The 21,164-nt window shown below is 41.1% G+C and overlaps 2 protein-coding genes across 7 annotated transcripts in view; one reads left to right on the forward strand and one right to left on the reverse strand.

The window, feature by feature from the left end:
* Nucleotides 1–824: 824 nt before the first annotated feature.
* LOC101716546 (uncharacterized) lies at nucleotides 825–8,019 on the reverse strand. The gene is made up of 5 exons (XM_087184164.1): nucleotides 7,396–8,019; nucleotides 6,783–7,350; nucleotides 5,719–6,177; nucleotides 3,357–3,510; nucleotides 825–2,994 (listed from the first exon to the last, which is right to left on the reverse strand). Exons 1-3 carry the CDS (start codon nucleotides 8,017–8,019, stop codon nucleotides 6,080–6,082), a joined length of 1,290 nt encoding a protein of 429 aa, XP_087040290.1. The 3' UTR covers nucleotides 825–2,994; nucleotides 3,357–3,510; nucleotides 5,719–6,079.
* The window catches only part of Pip5k1b (phosphatidylinositol-4-phosphate 5-kinase type 1 beta), a 331,992-nt gene continuing 318,166 nt past the window's right edge, over nucleotides 7,339–21,164 (forward strand). For 4 of the 6 annotated variants that reach the window (XM_004838187.4, XM_021252743.2, XM_021252744.2 and 1 more), the window contains exon 1: nucleotides 7,339–7,726. The gene's annotated coding sequence lies outside the window, so the exon portion shown is untranslated. Of the gene's footprint in view, nucleotides 7,727–7,776; nucleotides 8,180–21,164 lie in introns of those variants that run through there. The other 2 variants (XM_087183492.1, XM_004838184.4) reach the window with 2 other exon arrangements.

Consider the following 21,164-nt stretch of genomic DNA (forward strand, 5'->3'; position numbering starts at 1 on the left):
TTTGATTCTTGGTTCCACTGCTGCTTTTTGTGACTTATCAACCACTGTTTGACACATTTGTTTTGTAACTTTTATAAAAAATGAAAATTCACCTAGCAAAAGTATGTATGTGAGTCTATTTGTAACAAGAAAAACATGCTGAAGATAAAAGGAGTAACTGAACTCTATACAAAATAGATGGTTTAGATATGTGGAAATTGGTTTCATGGCATATACCTTTTAAAAAAGTAAAAATAACATAAAATCAATTTTAAAAATCTTAGAATTCTCCCAACCTACTATGAGTACTTCAATTTTTAATTCTTCTGTTTCAGGAATTGTTCATGGGCATTTTTTAAAAAAATAAAATTATAGTCTTAGTATATGTAATTGTATTTTTTTTTTTTTGGTACCAGGGATTGAATACTTGTGAGGCAGGCGGCAGAACGACTGAGCTAAATCCCCAGCCCTGTAATTGTATTTTGTATAAATTTGTAGGCTAAGCTTTCTTACCTTGTTTTTATATGTCTTAAGTGAATTACTGAATAACTTTTTTAGGGTCACACCTGTATGCCTCCTAACACTGGGCCTCTAGTTTTTGTATTGTTTCTGGGTGAAAAATGTGCACATCAGCATGTTTTGAAGAGAGCTAGGGTAACAACAACCTGTAGACAAAGAACAATTGGTTAAACAGGGCTTGTAGCTGGTAAAGTTTCATGTTTTCTAATTAGAAGAAAAAATTAGGACAAACATGGGAATCATACAGGCACACCTCTTTTAAAGGGTCTGAGTCCTTATATTCAAACACCTGTACAATTTGCTACTAAATAAATGCACTGCAGAAGGAATTTTTTATTATATTTTATTGGTACATTTTAGGCATACAATATAATGACATTCATCATTGGAAATTTGCATCCTAACATAATCACGCAGTTCTTATTTTTCCCCCTTCCCCTGCCCTCCTTTCAACCCCTCCATCCCTCCCTATTTACAAAGACTTTGTTTCCATTTTTTCATTCCCTCATATTAATTCCATTCCCTTCTTTCCTTTCCCCTACCCCTCCCACTTTCCCTTCCCCTTTGCCCCTTTTCTTCCTATTTCACATTATCTATTATACCTTTTAGTCCTTATTTACACTTTCAGTTTCTCACACTAGAGAAACTATTTGGTATTTACACATGTGTGTCCTATTTATTTCACTTAAGAGTATCGCTTCAATGTGCATCCATTTAGCTATAAATGTCTCTAACTTCTCTTTCCTTATGGCTGAGTAGTACTCCATTTTATTTAAAAAACACATTTGCTTTATCCAGTCTCCAGTTGATGGGCATTTGGGCTGCTTCCTAGTTTTAGCTATTGCAAATTGTGCTGCTATGAATGTGGGTGCACATATATCACTGTGGTATGATTCTTTTAATTCTTTGGGGAAGATACCCAGCAGGGGAATAGCTGGGTCAAATGGGACTTCCAGTCCTAGTTCTTTGAGGTATCTCCATACTCATTTCTACAATGATTGCACCAGTCTACACTCCCACCAGCAGTGGAGCAGGGTTCCTCTTTCCCCACGGCCCCGCCAGCATTTGTTATTGGTTGATTTCATGATAGCAACCATTCTTTCTGGGGTGAGGTGGAATATCAGCGTTGTTTTCATTTGCATCACTAGGATGACCAGTGATGTTGAACATTTTTTCATGTATTTGCTATTTCTACTTCTTTATCTGAGAAATGCTTGTTCATTTCAGATGCCCATTTTTGGATTAGGTCTTTAAATTTGGGAGGTCTGTTTTTTTTTTTTAAGTTCTTTATAGATTCTAGATAGTAGACCTTTGTCTGAGGAACAGCAGGTGAAAATTTTTTTCTACATTGTGGGTTGTCTCTTCACACTGCTGGTGGTTTCTCTTGCTGTGCAGAAGCTTTTTAATAAGAAGACATCCCACTTGATTGTTTGTGCTAGTTCACAGGCAACTGAGGTTTTGTTCATAAAATCTTTTCCTGCACCAATGTCTTCAAGAGTTCTACCTAACCTCTGTTCCAGCCAGATCAGCATTTCTATTTTAATATTTAGATCTCTAATTGATTTTGATTTTAGTTTAGTGCATGGTGAGAGATATAGGTCTAGTTTTCATCTTTGGCAAGTTGAAACCCAATTTTTCCAGCATAATTTACTAAAGAGGGTATCTTTCCTCCAGTGAGGGTGTTTGGCTCCTTTGTCAAAGATGGGGTGGCTGAGTGTGTCTGGCGTTGTTTCTGCATCTTCTAATCTGTTCCACTGGTCCTCAGGTCTGTTTCTTTGCCAGTACCATGCTGTTTTTATCACAGTAGCTTTGTAGTATAGTTTCAAGTTGGAGATTGTGATACCCCTGCCATGTCTGTTTCCCAGAATTGCTTTTGCTATTCCAGGTCTCTTCTTGTTCCAAATGAATTTTTGGATTGTTTTCTCAAGGTCTGTGAAGTATACTGCTGGGATTTCAATTGGGATTGCATTGAATCTCTATAGCAGTTTTGGAAGTATGGCCATTTTCAATATGTTGATCCTTCCTACCCAGGAGCAAGGGATGTCTTTCCAGTTTCTGTAATCATCTTCAATCTCTCTTTTCAGAGTGCTATAGTTTTCAGAAAAGAGGTCTTTGATTTCTTTTGTCAGGTTGATTCCTAGGTGTTTCAGTTTTTTGGATGCTATTGTGAAAGGGTTTGCCCTATTTCTGTCTCAGCGAGTCTGTTGTTCCTGTAGAGGAAAGATACTGATTTTTGTGTGTTGACCTTGTATCCAGCTACTCTACTGAATTTGGTTATTAAGTCTAGAAGACTTTTCGTGGCATTCTTGGGGTCTTCTATATAGAGTATCATGTCATCTGCAAATAATGACAATTTGACTTCATTTCCTATCTTTATTCCTATTACTTTTTCTTGTCTAATCACTGCAGAAGGTATTTAAGGATCATAGAATGGTAGGCATGTGAGGGACATTCCAGAGCATGTTGTCTCAGACATTCATGGTGCAGGTCAGGAATCTAAAACCAAAAGAGAGTGAAGAGTTCACTGTTGCAGGGACAGAGCTGAGAAAGCAGGTAGTCCTGAGAGGAAGGAGCAACAAGGGGATGGATAGGGCTAAGAAAGTGGGAAGGAAGGGAGGGAGGGAGGGAGGGAGGGAAGGAGAAAGAAAAAGAGAAGGAGGAGGAGGAGAAAAGGAATAAAACCCCAAAACTAGAAAGGGTAGATAGTACAAGGAACAAAGAAGAGAAGGAAAGGAGGTGGCCATAGGTTTTAAGCCCTTGCTAACCTTGTGAACTTGAGAATAGACAACATAGGGTCCTCAGGGAGACCTCTGAAATTAGAAAATCAAGATATTTAAGGGCATAATCTAAATATTTACCTGTTCTTGTCTGCTTAGAAATGAAGTTTCTAGAAAGAGAAGACAATATGGCAGGATGATCCTCCAGGAGCTGTGAAGGATGGAGGCTCTCCTTTTTATTTTTGATGTCGATGGATACAATGAAAGCCTTTCATGTGGATTCGTGCTTTTGCCCCTGGTTGGAAATTAAATGACAGATGAACTGGTGGATATGCTTGTTTGTGCCTCAAATTCCTCTAACAGCTCCTTTCTGAATACTTATTGGGCTTTTCTCTTAAAATATCACTAGAGAAAATGCTAAATATGCATTAGTACTTTAGGGAAACTCAAACGGTCTCATTTCATAGAAAGGCCCAGAAAGGATTTATAACTACAGTAAGTCCCCAAGTTACGAGCAAATTCCTTTCTAGGAGAAGGTTCATATGTCAGATTTGTTTGTAAGTCTGACAAAGTGAGTCTTATACATCTTTGACACAAATATACCATGTATATTGCTTTGTACTTCCTGGCAGTCCCCTCTGCATCACTGCTGCTTTTCCTCTTGCTTCTGGGCATCCTGGACTCTGACTGAGCACTGTACTGCTGTACACTGTCACACTGTATGGTCAGCACACAGCAGCACAACCGTGACAATGTCCTATAGACACATGAGCTACTTCCACTATTCACATCTACAAATGTTCATAATGTGAGGTTCATTCGTATCAGTGAAAGCTCACAACTGCAATGTTTTTAAGTCAGGGATTTACTGTAGCCCATAGTTAAGAAGAATGCGTGTGCTCTGGAGAAATCCAGTCCCTGTGAGAACCAGCAGCAACATGCTGTGAGACTAAAGAAAGAGGTGGACATATTCAGGTTAGTGTGGAGTGCCATTTAGTCGGGACTTATGGAACAGTGTGTCTTGGGTGGTAGTAAAACAGGTAGATCCTTGTGATTTAAGTCAAAGAAAGGGAGCTTCTATGATGGGTAAAAGTGACTTCATCCAAGCTGGAATGTACCTGGTTTCCCTCAAAGTAAAAGGCACAATCTAATTCTCCTCCTCTTTAATCTGGTTGTTCTCACAACTTGCTTTACTCTATAGAATGAAGTAAAAATGACTTTCTAAATCTTCAAAACTCAGTTTAAGTTCCTTTCTCTTGGAAGCCAGATAACACAGAAGAAATCTGACCACCTTGCTATAAGAAAGCCCAAGCCAGCCACATGGAAGGAAAAAGACTGAGATGCTTGATGTATGAGTAAAGGCTTGCAGGACCTTCCAGCTGCATGCAGTCCACAGCGTGACCTTAGCCAGCGCTCAGCTGAGCTTAGCTGATCCACAGTCAACAAGAAAAAAGTAAATGGTTGGTGTCTTTTGGCTACTAAGTTTTAGAGTGATTTGTTACACAGCAATAGATGCCTGGACCACTGCCTTATGCCATCCACCATTTATTATTTGTTGTCAGGAGTCTCTATGGCTGGGTGCATGGTGTGTTGATCTGGATCAAGCCTGGCTGGTATCATTTAGACTTGCTTGTGCCTCTGAAGTCAGCTGAGGGCTGGCTGGTCAAGGAGGACCTCAGCTCTGGTGATTCAGCTCTGCTGCACAGGGTCTTTCCTCCTCCAGCAGGCTCATTCTCTGGGTGATGGCAGAATTCCAAGAGCAGATGCAGAAGTACGCATTTTTCAAGATTTCAGTTACATCAAGCCTGCTAGTCTCCCACTGGTCAGAATAAACCATATAGGTGAGCCCAGAGCAGGAGGGAACCACAGTTAAAGGGGAAGACCCTGGGTAAAGACCCTGGATAAAGGAAAGTCATTAACTGGGGACCATTATTGCTATCAAATCTACTATAAGAAATTCATGCATGTAAGGGTTGTACTACACAGCAGTATTAAGATTCTGGACTAAGAACTGGAAAAATCACATTTGAAATTAAGTAAAATAAGTAGATGAGCATTTTCTGATTTTCAAATAGGTTCTCAGAATTTCTGGCCAAGTCACTATTGCTAGTGACATTGATATTGTCTTCTTTCCAACAGAGGAGTGACTTTCCCAATTTTCTATTGATAGAGCTAAAGATAGAATCAGGAAGAAAGTTGGATCTCACACCACAGGGTTTCTCATTCTACCATTTAATTCACAGTAATGATACAATCTTAAGGCTCTTGTAGAGTTTCTGAGAATCCTGCTTCATAGCCCTGTGAATGGCCCATGGGCAGTGTTCTTTGTGATTTCTCTTTGGAAACCTAAGGTGGTGTTAACACCAAGCCATGGGAAAGGACTGCGTACAGATGTATGTGTTTGTGTACTTATATGTGTGCGGCCACCCTGGAGCCTCTCTGATTTCACTGAAGTTTCCACCTCCCCTCAATTACCAGGAACTGATGTTGTACTTTTACTTACCGCCACTTTTCTGGCAAGTGAATTCATTTTCCACTCCTTGAATTTCAGAGAAGTCTGAGCAAGGGAGGAGAGAATGGGATTACCCGGGCCAGATCCCATGCTAGCCTGCTGCTTACAGCAGTGTGGTGCTGCCCCCTACACAGGCTCCACATCAGTTGAGTCGTTCTTCCATCTTTGTTTTCCGTGGACTCTTCTACTGATCCTATGTCGAATCTTGTTAGTCCAGTGTTTTGGCTCAGAAACTTGGAGTCAAGGAAACCATGTTCAGGTCCACTGGTCACTTAACATCTTTGGACCTTAGTTTTCAAGTCTGTAAAGTAAGCAAACTGGACTAGAAAGATATATGTCCCTGCTCAGAGCTTTAAAGAGTTGGGTAAAAGTAGACACAAGTCAGAGTCCTGAGAAAATGATAACCTAAATCTTCATTAATAACCACCAGACACACCTGGAAGAAGAAAGCTGGGAAAGCAGGTCAACAAATATTGGATATTTGTCTTATTAGTTATGCCTCAATAAAGCTTTAAAAAGTAGTATTATTTTGTTATCAAGGAATGATTGCACTCCATTCCATGTTGGGAAATGGGAAAAGATTTCAAAACCAAAAAGAGGTGCTTTTGTGAAGAGACTAAGGGGGGTATCTTTTAGTTCACCACACTAGGGATATTTGACAATAAGGATCACGAAATGCTAGTCTTCCTCGGACAGAATACATCCCACGTTTTCCACCAGTGCTAGTGTTTTGTTTTATTAAAGAAGGGGAAAAGCGGAAGGAAGTAATGAGACTGAGAAACACCACTTGCTTTGATTCGGCTAAACGGGATCCGCTCAGTTTCTAATTAAGTGAATTTAGCTTTGGCGTCCCCGTCAGCATTTTTTCTATAGTTAGCCGAGTAGATCTGGCTCCTACTCTTTTCACAGCTAGCCCGACAGCATGTGACATTACAAGTGCCCCCAGGCCAGCGGAGCTGTCCGTAGGCTTTGGGCCCCGCCCTTCTATTACAGCGCGCTCGCGCGGGATGCCCTACACAGCCTTCTCCTGGGACCCCTCGCCAACGTATCCTTACCTGTTGGACAAGTCTTACTTCTGCGAACATCTGCTGTCTCTAGAAAGGGAGCAGCCTCGAAATCCTGGCCTGTCCCTTCCTGGTGGAGGACACCCGTCTTGAAGTACGGGCTTCGCCACAAACAGCAGAGTCCAGCGGGCGGACGATCAGGAGGATCAGTTCCAGTGGCCTGAGAAGGGGGACGCCCTGTCCCAAACAGCCCAGTTCGGCTGGACACAGATTCTGAGAACCGCCAGAAGCCCCTGTCTAGCCCTGGAGCCTTGAAGGAACCGGCAAATTCCAGGGCCGGCCCCAGCCCTGCTCTCCGTCCCGGACACGCGGCAGCTGGACAGGGCGCCCGGTGCGGCTGCAGCGGAGCCTCCCGCCGCCGTCGCCGCTGTAAACCGGTCCGGCTTCCCTGCAGGGCGAGCAGGGATGGAGCGAGGGGGTGGAGAGAAAAGGGGAAGAGCCTGGGCGGCCGGCGGGCGGGGCCTGCAGCCTCCCGGAGACGCACAGCCTGCTCTCTCCGCGCCTCGCTCCGACTCCCGCGCGCACTGCGCGGACACCGGCGCGCGAGCCCGGGGCGTTGCTACTCCTCGGCCTCCGCTCCCCGAACTCGCCTCGCAGAGGTTGCGCCCGGGCGTGGGGCCGCCGCCTGCTGCTCGGTCTGACCGTTGGACTGGCGGGGAAGGAAGGGGAAATCGGGGACACGCATACTCGCCGCGGCGCGCGCGCATTGCACGCTCGCAGCCGCGCGCCCCCGGTGAGGCGCGTCCGGGGCGAGTTTGGCCCCGCGGCTCCGGCGCGGCACCTGCCCGCCCCCTCCCGCGGCCCCCGGCCCCACCCCCACCCCTGGCTGCGCTGCTGTCCCTTCGTCTGGGGGGAAGAGACAACATCCCGACAACTTGCAGGCTGTGGCGCAACTGGTCTCGACAGCGGAGGCTCCCGAATGCTGCCCGGGTGAGGTAAGTTTCCGGCGCGTCCCCAGCCCCTCCACTCGCCCCCTCTCAGCGCCCAGCTCCTGGGGGCTCCGCGTCTCTGAGGGGACCTGACGGTCTCTGCTCTGCCACTGCCTGTCGGCGCTGTGCTGGGGGTGACGTGGAGGGGGCGCGCGTGGCCACCGAAGCGGGACCTTCCTTCCCCGGGGCCACAGCTGCGCGCTCCCCGTGGGCACCACGGGCCCGCCACCCCCATCCCTCGGGCCGCGGTGACACTTCGCAGTGACTCTGAGCTCACTTGAGCACAAGCCCCCTCCCATTATCGGGAGACCAGGCGAGAGTTTGGCAGCAGAAGAAGCGATCTCACCACTCTCCCTGGTACTAAAAGCGAAGAACTTGATAGGCGCCCCTGGGATCTCAAGAGGGGATTTTGCAGGTCGGTGTTCTGGTCTTTTCTGGTGCTGAAGCCGGATTGAACAGGTGCGGTATGTTCCAGCCTAAACGCAACCGCCAACTTCTGCATTTCCCCGCGCTCTCCCCCAGCCCAGTCAACGTGACGCTTCAACATCTGGGCGGGTGGTGGGAGTGTGGGACGGTCTCGAGGGAGCATGCCCGGGGTTGCTTTGCCGTGCTGGTGTCAGGAGTCGCTCGAACTGAAGACGACAAATGTCTGCTTATCTCTCATCTATGCAGATGAGTATGTTGTCAGTACATCCCACCCCCCAGCTCTTTGTCTCTGGTGCCCAGCAAGGTTGGGTTAGAAAGCTGTTCCAGAGAAGTTGTTTGGATAGGTTGGATAGAATTTTTTATCTAATCTACTGAAAGGGCTCCAAACGAGGGAAAGCTAGTTACTTTGATGTTTTTTCAAGGGAGTGTATGGCAGACTAAAAATAACACCCCCTACCATTGCTTCTTGAAGACCTTCTACACCTGCTGGAGGCACTGGCTTTAAGGTGAATGACCCCTAAGGGTCCGGTGGGGTGGGGAGACTCAGAATGTGTTAATCTCCAGCAAGGAAGGAGTGATCCCCCCTCAGTATTCCTTACCATAGGTTTGGGGAACCCCTTTTGTCCCTCTAGTGAATTGCATCCATTCACAGACTTCCCTGTGATTCAGTGGCGATGCTGAAGTGTTTTGCAGTTGTTGGAGTGGTCAGAAGTCAAAGAATTGGTTTCATTAGCGCTTCAATGTCATGAATTAAATAGTGTTCATGGAAGCTTTTGTTTTGTTTCCAGCTGAAAGGAACCCCTGGAAAAAACCCTGTCATCTGTATAGTGTCACTGTGAGTTGCTGTTCACATTTTACAGATGGGGAAACTAAGATCTAGACACGTGATGGGTGTTTTCCGTGGTATCACGTCTAATTTAGTGATGTTTACAAGACCAGAACTCAGTTCTTGATGTCTTGTTCATTGTGTGTTGTAGTCTACCATTGTCCAACTTCTGCTAGTGAAGAGGACACACAATGGATGTGGCAATAGACCAGGCACTGCTAAGTATGCTGGCTGGTGAGCTGGGTTCCAGTTCTGGTACTCCTACTACATTTGGGCTAGATCACCTCACCTCAAAGTCTAAATATGTATATATGTATATATGTATATATGCATGTACCTCAAAGTCTAAATATATATATGTATATATGTATATATGCATGTATATACATATACCTCAAAGTCTAAATATATATATGCATATATGTATGTATATGTATATATTTCATGTTACATTGTTTCCTTTTCCAGTTTTAGCATTCTGTAATGATGGCCAATGTGTTCACAACCCAATGGTGTCACTTTCTTTAGGAGAAAGTAAGCTCTTTACCTTCTCCCAACTAAGGGATTTGGCTAATTACCTATTCTACCTTTAATTTACTACTCTTCACTTTCACCACATACCACTTAATGAAGGGAAGGAAAATTATAGTGGGCTTTAGCTCAGCATCTATGTTGTTTAGTATTTCTGTTTTACTTGAAAATACTGAGAAGCTGAAGTACTACTGTAAGGTAAATGTTGGTTGAATACTGTGACAGTAAACTCATACCGTTATTTTTTTTAGCTTTATAGTTTGCAAATAGTTAAGTATCCCCCAAACAATTGCTGAATTAATGAAGGGGATGAAAGAAATAATTCGTAAGGAAAATGTAGGCTGGAAAACATAGCATCTGATGGTGTCAATTCCCCATATATAAGATAATTTGTCTATAAGAAGTGTGGCTTGTGGTGCCAGCAGGTGGAAGAGCCCGCTGTGGCTCTTTTCCATGAGCACAAAATATAAAGAAGAGTTTTTCTTTCTCCTTATGTACAGTAGACTTATGTCATCTGTGTCATGCTCTTTTGTTTGTCTCTACCCTTTTAGTTGTTAGTAGTGTATAGCTGGCTAAATTCATAGAAATTGTCTTGTGCCATTTTACCAAAGAGTACATCTCAAGATGAAGAAGCCACTTTCTCTAAAATATAGTATTGAATGAATTTCAGCAGATCTTGATATTGGCCTGTGGTTTCTGAGCAGGAAATTAATTAACAAAACCAACCTAGTTTCTGTTCCCTTTAAAAAATCCTCTTCGCCTTCCAGTCCTCTTTTATATTTGGAGAAAAGCCATGATTTTTACCTATGGGAGAATGATGACAAAGAGTACATTAGACCTTAAGTATCATTAACAGATCCTACCATTTATCTTGGGAACCAAGATATGTTTCCTTCTGATAAAAAATGCAAATATTGACTTGTTTAGAGACACACCTTTAATAGGATAGAAAACTGAAACCTAGGGAGTAAACTGACTTATTTATAGTTATGCAGGTAATAGTAGGCGGGCTAGGGTTAATGTGAAATTCTGACAGATTTATATTCAAGGTTATATTAGGAGCTCTATGAAGAAGATACGGTTTTTACTTTTAAAGAATATAAAGGTTAACAAGAAACTGCTAGTAGTTATTAGAGAGTAGGTATATTTTAAAATATTTTAGTATTTCTATTTTTAAATTTTCTCATCCAAGTAAATACTGTTAAGGAGAAAATGTCCATTCTCATGTATTCACTATGATTCTCTTGGCTTATATATATCAGCAGACTCAAAATTAATGCTTTGCTCCAACCAGAGCTTGAAGAGAGGGAATTATTTGAATATAAACACAAATGTATGCTGGTTTTCTAAGCTTCTTTTCCTGGTAAATAAAGCCAGAAACTAAAAGTGGCCCAGTCATCCACCCAGTAAAGTCATAAATATGTATACATTTACTTTGCATTTGCATTTTGCTTGTACTTCTGTTAAATGGCGAGTCAGAACATTTACTATCCTAGAAAAATATTTTTTCTATGGCTATAGCCTTTATTAGAGTTACCCTGTGAAACACTAAGTCCTAAATGTATTTGTTACAGAAACATTTTCTCTTTGTATCAAGTGCATTGACTGGAGTTGGTAGGAGTCCATTAATTTTTTTTAGAAGCTGCCCAGTTAGAACTGTACATTATGTAGCTGAGCTGTTCATTTATGGTCTTATCTATGGAGCAGGATGTGTTTCTTCTAAAAGCCAGGGAAATTGGGAGGAAGGAAACCTAGCATTTGATTTTATGTAGTTTTCTTCTTTCATTTTACCAAATCAACTTTAAGCTTAATTTATTGGTGAAATGGGGAGGGGGGCTATGTCCTAAACAATTGGCTGTCACTGATGAAGAGTTTTATTCAGCCAGGTCCTTTCAAAATGAAAGATTAAGCCATGGAAAACAGGCTTGATGTTGTACATTTTATTTTCATTTCTGTCTTCTCTTGTGTAGCTCTATCAGAAGTGTAGAGATGACCACACAAGAAAACACGTGACTATTACCCAAATTAGGTTACTCTTGGAATATATGAAACAAAGTGACTGACATGGTTGTTTGTTCTATCAGCTGACAGTGTCTTGATATTGTCATTTTAAGTTAAACCCATACTTGAATGAACAACCACATGAAGTGTGTGTTCTTCTTGTAGCAAGCCTTTTGTATTGTTTATGGGACTCAATAAACAATGGATATGTACTATGTTTGGGGGAGTTTACATAATGAGTGAATAGTAAGTTCATCAGACTCATTTTCTCTAATATATTTAGAAAATCAGTTGTGAAATTGCAATGAAATATGAAGCATTGGTCCCACTCTAAAAAATGAGTGTGTATGTCTTTCATTGGCGGTTTAGGCAAGGATTGGAATTGCGACTGCCGGGAGCCTAGGGAATTTAATTACCTTGAAATGGAACTAAATTTCAGAGGCAGGACTGCAAAAAGTTGTTCTACTTTGTTAGAAAAAAAGTAATATTTAAGCTTTCTGTACTCAGTAATGCTGAATAAGGAGTTTAGGGAGGAGGTTAAAGTTATGGTTAACAAAAAATAATATTTTTTTGCTTCATAGATTGGCAGAAGAAATGAAATGGATTCAACATGTTGCACGATGGGTTTTTAACATTTAATACACACTTTAAAATGTTTTTTAAACTGTGCCTACCATCATGATCACTTAGTCATAACATTTGGTAATAAAGGGTAATAAAGAAAAGAGAGCAGTAACAACTAAAAAGAAATACTATTACCTCCTTGAGGAAATAGGAAGTACATCATAGATAGTTAACAAATATTTCTCAGGGGTAGAGGTTATGCATCATGTTTTCTTAATATTTGTATTCTTGTAAATTACCACTATAGCAAGAGGAGAGGATTTAATAAATGTGCACTGAGCAATTTATGCATCCAGATTTATATTACTCTTCAAAATCTTGAGATGTTCCTTAATTATTCGAATAATTCTATTTTCTGAACCATTTTAGAAATGTCAGACACAATGAGAGTTTCAATAGTTTATACTGGTTCTTTTTAAAATTTAGACTTTTCTGTTACTGGGACAAAATACCTGACACCCTCAACTTAAAAGAGAGGTTTGTTTGGCTCACAGTTTCTAGTGGGTCCAGTCCAGAGTTGGCTGATTCCAAGGCAGAAACAGCATGGGGGAAGAGCCTGGTAGAGGAACAGCTGCTCACTCCAACAGCTGGGAAGCAGAGAGAGAATGGAGGAGCCAGGGACAAGAATACGCCCTTCCAGGTCAGACTCCCAGTAACCCACCTCTAGTCAGACCCCACCTCCTAACAGCACATTCAGCTACTGAATTCATCAATGGATGAATCCACTGATGATTACAGCACTTGCATGATCCAATTAACTTCCAAACACATGAGACATTTGGAGGATGTTTTATATCTAAACCATAAACAGTAGTCATTCAATAGATTCCAATCTTTTCAAACTAACATACATAGAAATGATTTTTATTTTTCTTATTTAACAAAAATAGTAACCTAAATACAAAATTTGTTTGATTTTTCTGTTAAGGTATATGAAAAACATATTTTTAAGTACCCAGGGTGGTTTAATAGTGAGTTTGGCTCAGGGTACACAGATGAGTGGATTTGAAGCCTCAGTAAGGTAATCAACTTAAAGGTCTTGTCTTTCTGGAGTCTTTTCTGATCATCTGACCTACAAGAGACCTTCTCTGTATGTTTTGTTCACCTGTTACAATGGATGCTTATACATTTATGTACTTTATTTGTTTTTCTGTCACTAATGCACAAACTCATACTCAATCCAAGTGCAGAAGTCATGGTTCTTTAAAACTGTTTTGCTAGTGTCTGGCACATAGTAGGTGCATAGTAAATATTTAAATGTATGAATAGGTCCCATCCTTTCTGCCAAGATGAAGTAGGCTATCACTGAGGTTATTCAAAATTTCCCTAGTTAGCTGTAAAGACAGTGTTAAAATGTTAGCAATAGTAGAAAACAATGAGTAGAAATTATTAGGCACATACCAGAAACATTCCAAAAGGTTAAAATGAGCTATACATAAATCATAAAAAATATGTAATTTCAAATTAAGACATCTTATGATAGATAATATACAAAGCTAATCCTATGACACTTCATATAGTTTCCTAGTCTCAGCTGGCAAGAGTCCAGTTCCATGGAAGAAGCCAGGGAAGTGTTTCTCAAAAGTGTTGTCCTTAGATCAACCAGGAACTTGCTAGAATTGCAGATATTCTCATTTCTCTTTGGGCCAACAGAATCAGAAACTCAACAACCTGAGGGCCGCAGGCCTCCTGGTGATTCTGATATATGCTCAGTGTTGACAATGATGTTAGCCCGCTTGTCTGGAGTGTCAGGCTTTTGGAGTGTGTACACAGATAAACTCTGAGTGTGTAGAAGGTGTGGCATCTACCTGCTCTCCAGAAATACAAGGAGAAAAATGAAAAATTCTCCCTCTGCCAGTTTTGCTTTTCTCACAACCATGTGGATCACAAGTGAACCAATTCTTGTGACTGGCTTGGGTATCTAGGACTTCATAGAGTTTATTTTAAAAAGCTTTCAGTGGTCACTAACCTTGCTAAGTGGTGGACACTCCCAGGGGAGCAGATTCTGGCCAAGGGAGTTCTCCACACTGGTGGCCTTTTGCATTCTTACACAAGCCTCTGGGGACTTGTTCTTCTCAACTGCATCCTACCCTGATGCTTTTGTTGCACTGCAGTGCCATCAAGCCCATGCTCATAAATACAACCTCCTGTTTTATGGGTGCAGTATGAAAACTCCAATGTGGCCATGAGTACTTGGCAAACCCCAGTCTCAAACCCACCAGTTGGCCCCTCATTATTTACTGTCCAGCCATGCTGAGCACCAGCCAGCTCCTGGATCCTCTCTGCAGCCCATGTGTGGCCTCCTCTAGAGTGTTCTTTACATTGGGTGGGCAGATGTTAGGACAGTTCTGAGGTTATTTTTGGAAGGAGGCCTTTGCCACCTATCCCAGTCTAGGACAGAGCCACTGGTCTTCTCTCTGGAAAAGGTTTAGCATTGTGAGTATTGGACTCATTTGGTGTCTCCACCAGGCCCTAAGCATCTGGAGGATAGAATTCACATCTGTGAACTTCTTTCCCCATTGCATCCTTAGCAGTTAGTATAGTGAGAGCACATGTAAAATTTTGTTGAAGAAATAAGCTGGAACCTTTTACCCATTAAAAATAATTTTTTTCTAAGTTTCTAGTGAAGAAAGATAATGTACATTGATAGTAAATGAACCGTTCATATTGTTGGTACTGTCTTTAACTTTTTTCCATTCTGCAGATTGAACCCAGGCCCTTTGCATTGAACTATATCCTCAGGCCTTTTTTATTTTTAATTTTGAGTCTTGCTAAGTCATTAAGTTGCCTGGGCTAGGCTTAAACTTGGGATCCTCATGCCTCAGCCTCCCAGTGTGTTGGGATTACAGGCTTGTGCCACCATGCCTGGCTTTCTTTAATTTTCTTTATGACTGCCTAATTGCATATCCATTATGATCAATATTTGTATATTGGTAGCTACAGTTATTATTCCCAAGAAAGGTTACCCCAGGTCATCATATAAAATATTTTTGGTACCACTGTTTTCCTCCAGGGAGGTAAACTCTTTTTCTAAGAGACAGTAATGAAAGAAAAGCTTTTCATTACAGACCCCAACTTTGAACCATGTATGGATTACTTATTTAAAACATTAAAGCCAGGTGTGGTGGTGCACGCCTGTAATCCCAGGACTCAGGAGGCCAAGGCAGGAGGATCACTGCAAGTTTGAGGCCAGTCTAGGCTACATAGAGAGACCCTGTCTCAAAAAAAAAAAAAAGCATTGAAATTAGAGAAATAAGAGAAGACATCGTAAGGAATGAGAAGGGACAGGAATACTTGTTATTTAGAGCAAAGCAAATAGAGATAGAGTTGAAGGGTGGCTGTCCTTAAAAAAAATTTCTTGTCTTCAAGAGCCATTTAGTTATGTGTGACTCACTCTGCACATAGATTTACAATCATGTGACTTCTACCTAAAGAGGATCCCATGTTATGTAATAGGACTGCAAAAGGTTTGCTGGAGGTCTCCCATCATGAAATATAAAACTGATCTAAATAGAAAGGCTAGTGTAACCTAAATCCTTAAGAGCAAAGCAATTGTTGAAGAGTTAGTTGGAGACTAAAGCATTGTTTCATGATCTAGGTAACTTTAGGATTGGAATAAGAGACAAGATTGTACTCTCCTTTAGAAGCTGGTTAATATAAACTGGCCTGACCTATGCTTGCATTTAGTTTCTGCAACATGACTTTGTCAGTTACTCAGTCATACTTGAACAATGAATAAGAGAAATGCCAACTTGTCTTAGCCCAGGCTTTTAGAGAACAGAGTACCAGAAACTGGTGATTAATGCACAACAGAAATGTATTTCTTACAGTTCTAGAGGCTGAAAGTCTGAGACCAGGCCACCAGCATAGTCGAGTTTTAGTGAGGGCCCTGCGCTGGATTTCAGATTGCTGACTTCTTGCTGTATCCTCATAAGGCAAAAAGAGGGAGTGAGAGCTTTCTGCTTTCTGGAGTGCCTTTTGTAAGGGAATTTCATTCATGAGCAGTCCACCCTCGTGATCCAATCACTTCTCAAAGGCTATCACACTGGGGATTGGGATTTCAACATGAATCTTGGGGGAGAACACATTCTATGTAACCATTCGATGAACATTCTATGTTCATCAACCATTCAATGAATATTCAATGTAACACATTTGATGGACACTTTCCTGTAACCACATTACAGGAAATGTACTTTATTATTTTCTCTCTTTTTTTGTTGTTTTTTTGGTTTTGTTTCCGGGGATTTCCAGGGATTGAACTTGGGACCTTGTGCTTGTGAGGCAGGTGTGGGTACCACTGAGCCAAATCCCTGGCCCTACTTTATTATTTTTTAGTAACGCCTCCTTTAACCTCTAGCATCCACTGCAGCCTTAATCAGTTTCTGGTCATGATCCACCAAATTGATTTTACTCCCCATTAAAGGACTTTGAGACTTGCGATTTAAAAAGCATTAAATCTGACTATTGTCCCTTCCTGTTCTGTCTGTGGTCTGTTACACAGCTGGTGCCATGATACCATATCCAGTGCTCTTTGCATTCCTGTGGACTCAGGAGAATCCACCTGAAGACTCCCCACACAATTTTAGTTCTATCAGAAAAGCATGGCTCGACTTGGACAGTAGGGACCCTGTAGAACTTGGGAGTTGGAAGAAAGTTGACTGATAAGTCCACCTGGCCTGTCACCAGGATAAACTTCACTCATGAAACATGGTCTGTAACCTGGGGCATATCTATATTTTTAAATATAATACACATTCTAGGGCTGGGGATTTAGCTCAGTGGTTTCGCCTCCTGCTGTGCAAGCACAAGGACCCGAGTTCAATCCCCAGTACCAAAAACCCCCCCAAAAAACCAAAAAAAAAAAATACACACTCTAAATTTCTACTAATTTATTCTGGTAAGAACCTAAATACTGTAAGAAAAAAACAAACCCACCTCACTTTAAAAAAAGTGTCAAAAACATTTCTCAGAACCTTTTTCTTTTTGGTAGTGGGGATTGAACTTGGGTCGTTGCGCTTGCAAGGCAGATGGCAGAACCGCTGAGCTAAATCCCCAGCCCCTCTCAGAACTTTTGAGCAGGCTGTTTTACTTCCAGAGTAAATTTTGTGATTGCTGAGGATTTGTATGTACCTTTAAGTGTCAAAATTTTCTATAGTCAAATTTCTCCAAAATTGTTACATCTTTTCTTGAATTTGTACATGATTATACAGAACAGAGTGTGTCTTTTATGCTATAATGAAGTGATAAATTTGGAATTTATTCAGTGATGCAAGATTCTTTGTCCTGCACCAAATGGCCCCATTGTGCTAAATTAAAAAATCTCAAGTGCCTTTTCTTTATTTTGGGATAAGGGCCTCTACTTTTGTGGCTCTTAGCAATGAGTCCCTTCACTCATGGCTTGCTGTGAGACTCTGCTGTGATCATGGGAACCAGATAACAATCATATTGTCTGACTTGTGGCTTCCAAAAAGACTCATGTCCTTTCCAACTGATATTTTTTTTTAAAGTAAGGGGCAGGAGGTTTCTGAGGGAAGGGCTCAGGAGCTCCACTTGTAAAGCCAGCAAGCCCGAGTTCTTTTTCCTTCACAAGTTCATTGGCCAATAAAAAACTTATTTTTCTTACATTCTGTTTTGGGGATATTCAGATACAACCTTTTAAAGCTAAGGTAGGCATACTTTCCTTTTTCCATTTGTGAAATATTTATAATATAGTTACTGCCTTGGGTCTAAAGCAAAATTTCATAGACTTTCACTTCACTTAATTGTAGTGATAATTGGTAGATGTTTTGGTGACCATTTCATTTGCAATGTTTCATGTCTCTAGAGGCTATAGATTATCAAAGATCTCTTTTCTTTCAGTAAATTGCATAGAAAAGTTCCCCAAATTTTCCTGATTTCCATGTTGTGTGGAGAAACCTAGAATAAAACAAAAGTGAATAATGAAAAATTAACTTATCTTTAAGGGGAGATAAGAACCGTATTCTTTTAAAGCTTACTAATTCATTACATTGAAACAAAAAAATTGTGTCATTGCATTTGGATGCTATTTTAAAATGATTCCTTTTATTGTTTTCCCAAAGGTGTATGGTTTACACAGAGCAGTGAAGATTGATGGGAAATAGAGCAAATGGAAGTCAGTCTCTCATGCTAAGCGTGAAGAGTGAAAGGTGGCTTTTGCTTATGTTTGTTTATAGAAAGCAGGGTGGAAATTCGACTTCTAGTATTTGTGTAAAGTTGGGCGTCATTATTTAGTTTAGCAGTTTCTTAGAAACTCCCTCTCCTACATGGCAGTTTATAATATAAACATGATGCATCAGTTCCTTTTGTGCAAACCTTATACAAGGAATAGTCATTTCCACATATGTCAAGAGGCTTCTGAGAGCAGTTGGGAGCTGCAGTAAGGATCCTACACATGTGCCTAGCAGTTTTCGTGATAATCATCAACACTTCCTCACATGACATCTGAATTTGTTTCATTTGCCTATCTCCTTCACCAAATTCAAATGTTCACTTTGTCTCATTCACTCTGTATCCCAAGTGTTAGAACAGTGCCCAGCGCAAAGGTGGCCTACAGTTAACATTTGCTAAATCAATGAATGAATTCATTTTTAAGATATATGAATTAATTTTTAAGCTATAACTGTTTTCTCCACAATATTCTATCCTCCCCCCAAAATTTAATAGTATAGCTTCTACCCTGGCCACTGTGTCAAGTCCCTGTGCCAATGTGGGGCGATGTTTGTTGACAAATTTTAGTCTTCTTTTCAACCTCTTGCTTTTTTGAACTGCAAGATTTGGGACAGCTTAGTTAGCTCATGTCTCATTTTCTCTCTTTGCTACTCATCTCAACTTGGGTAGGAATCTCAACTTCTACCTCTGTTGCAAACTCTAAACTTGAGGCTGTGGTGTCACCTTTTTAAAAAACTTAATCTATCTCTCTTCCTAAAATCTATTTTCATTAAAGTTGCCCTCATTGAAACTTTTAAAATTTTGCCATCTTTTTACTTTGCTTATCCCTCTGGCTATGCAGCTACCAATTCTCTTCTCACCTCCATTTCCAATAACACTCCCTCTTAACTGGACTATTATAGTAGCTTCCTACACAGCTTCCATACCTCTCTATTTACCCCTCTTTGATCAATTACAATACCTGCGCTCAGGTTATTATTTTGTCACTGCCATACCAAAAACTCCTTAGATGCTTTACTATTCATACAATCTGAATGCTCTGATTTGGTCCATAGGACAAGCCATAATCTTGTCCTAGTTGACTGTTGATCATCATCGTCATCCTTGTCATTTTCATGGTTGTAGTAGTATAATAAAGACAGTGACTACCATTTTTAAGCTCTTACTCTGTTCCAGGCTCGACGTAGGAAAACATGAAATCATAAATCTTCTAGTGTTTGGGGCTGTCTAAGATGGTAATGGGGGGCCAGGGATTTAGCTCAGTGATTCTGGTGCCTGCCTGGCAAGCACAAGGTCCCGAGTTTGTTCCCGGTACCAAAAAAAAAAAGATGGTAATGAGGAGGATAAGTATGGGAGAAAGGAAGTAGGGATGGAGAGGTGTACTAGGGCCCCACCGTGGATGTCTTATCAGCTGTGCTAATGGGTTCCAGCTTTCCTTCTATGGACAATGAGGCAACAACTAGAAGAGTTTCACAGACAAGTGGTAAGCTCATATTTTATTTTAGATCAACAACATGAGCTATAGTTTGGAGGTGAATTAGAAGGGAAAGTAACTGGAGACAGAGAGGCCAAAGACAGGAGATGAAGATCTGAACAAAGGTAGTGAGGCAGGAACAAGTGAGCACAAGAGTCTGGGAGTGATGCACAACTGAGAGAGGATACTGAGAAGAAGCAGAGGCAGGAGGGACATGGATTTGAGATGCTTGTGTAATATCCAGGTGGGATGTGGTTATAAAGAAAGTAGTCTTGAGGAAGACTTTGGGTGTATATGGTCCTATGCTCCAGGCAGTGATTTAAGCCCTGATACTGAGACACTTGCAGGACATGCAGGTGGAGTCTAGAAGGGAAGCTGTATATATGAGTGTGGAAGTAAGGAGAGAGGCTGTGATGGTGAGACAGTGTTATGAGGTCTTCATAGTTACTAAAGCCATGGTACCAGATGACTTCCTTGAACATATTCATATAAGAGAATATCATTTGCTAGTCTTCATTTGCAGTTTAATTTCTCCAGACCTTGGCTCATTCCCTTCTCTTTCTCTTACTGAATTTTCTTTCATTTTTTTTCTGTTTAAGGAAATGGTATTGGATTTTCATACCATATATATCCCATTGTTCTAGAAGGTTTCTCAGAGTGCATTGATTCCCACACTTGCTTCCCCAGGAGTGATTTCTGAAGCACACATTCTCTATGGCATTCATGCTCTCGAGACTCTGGAGCTTTCCCTTGAAACACACTTATTTGTTCTCAGCTTATCTCTCCAAGCAGACTCAAGTCCTGACAGCAGGGACCTCATTTTTCTCGCTCTGTGTTCCTACCCAACCCTATCAGCTCCAGTGCCTTCTACACACTAGCCACTGCTACTACTTTCTATGGATTGTTTTTAATTCCCTGTAGAAGAATGAAAGAAAATAGTGAATGACTCAGAGTTCTGTGAGGGTTTATAAAGGTTGCTGCACCTTGAACTAAATTGAAAATGTCTGCTTCAAATGTGTTTATAGCTGAATGTTCTACATCTCACTAAAGAAGAGGAAAAAGAATTACTATTATTGTTGTTGTTGCTATTGAAGTACCAAAAAGATCTACAAAATGAGTACAGAATCCTTATCATTTGTCATTCTTGTTATTTTAAACTCTCAAGGAAGAAAGCATATCTTTTGACAGTTCCCTTTCACCTACTTACTGTTACCTCTGTTGTCTGTTGCGAGCAGAGGTTATCTCCTGGTTTCACTGAGTCTAACTTTCTGTTTCTTAATGACATTTTGTATAAATTTGCACAAGTTGAATTTGAGAGCTCTGGCCTGAGAAGCAGGGATTTTGACTCATCTGGCCTCTCCACTGACACT

Source organism: Heterocephalus glaber, unplaced genomic scaffold (genome assembly GCF_053883595.1).
Source record: "Heterocephalus glaber isolate CG9 unplaced genomic scaffold, H.glaber_assembly_v1.0 deba00001481, whole genome shotgun sequence".
Lineage (NCBI taxonomy): Eukaryota > Metazoa > Chordata > Mammalia > Rodentia > Bathyergidae > Heterocephalus > Heterocephalus glaber.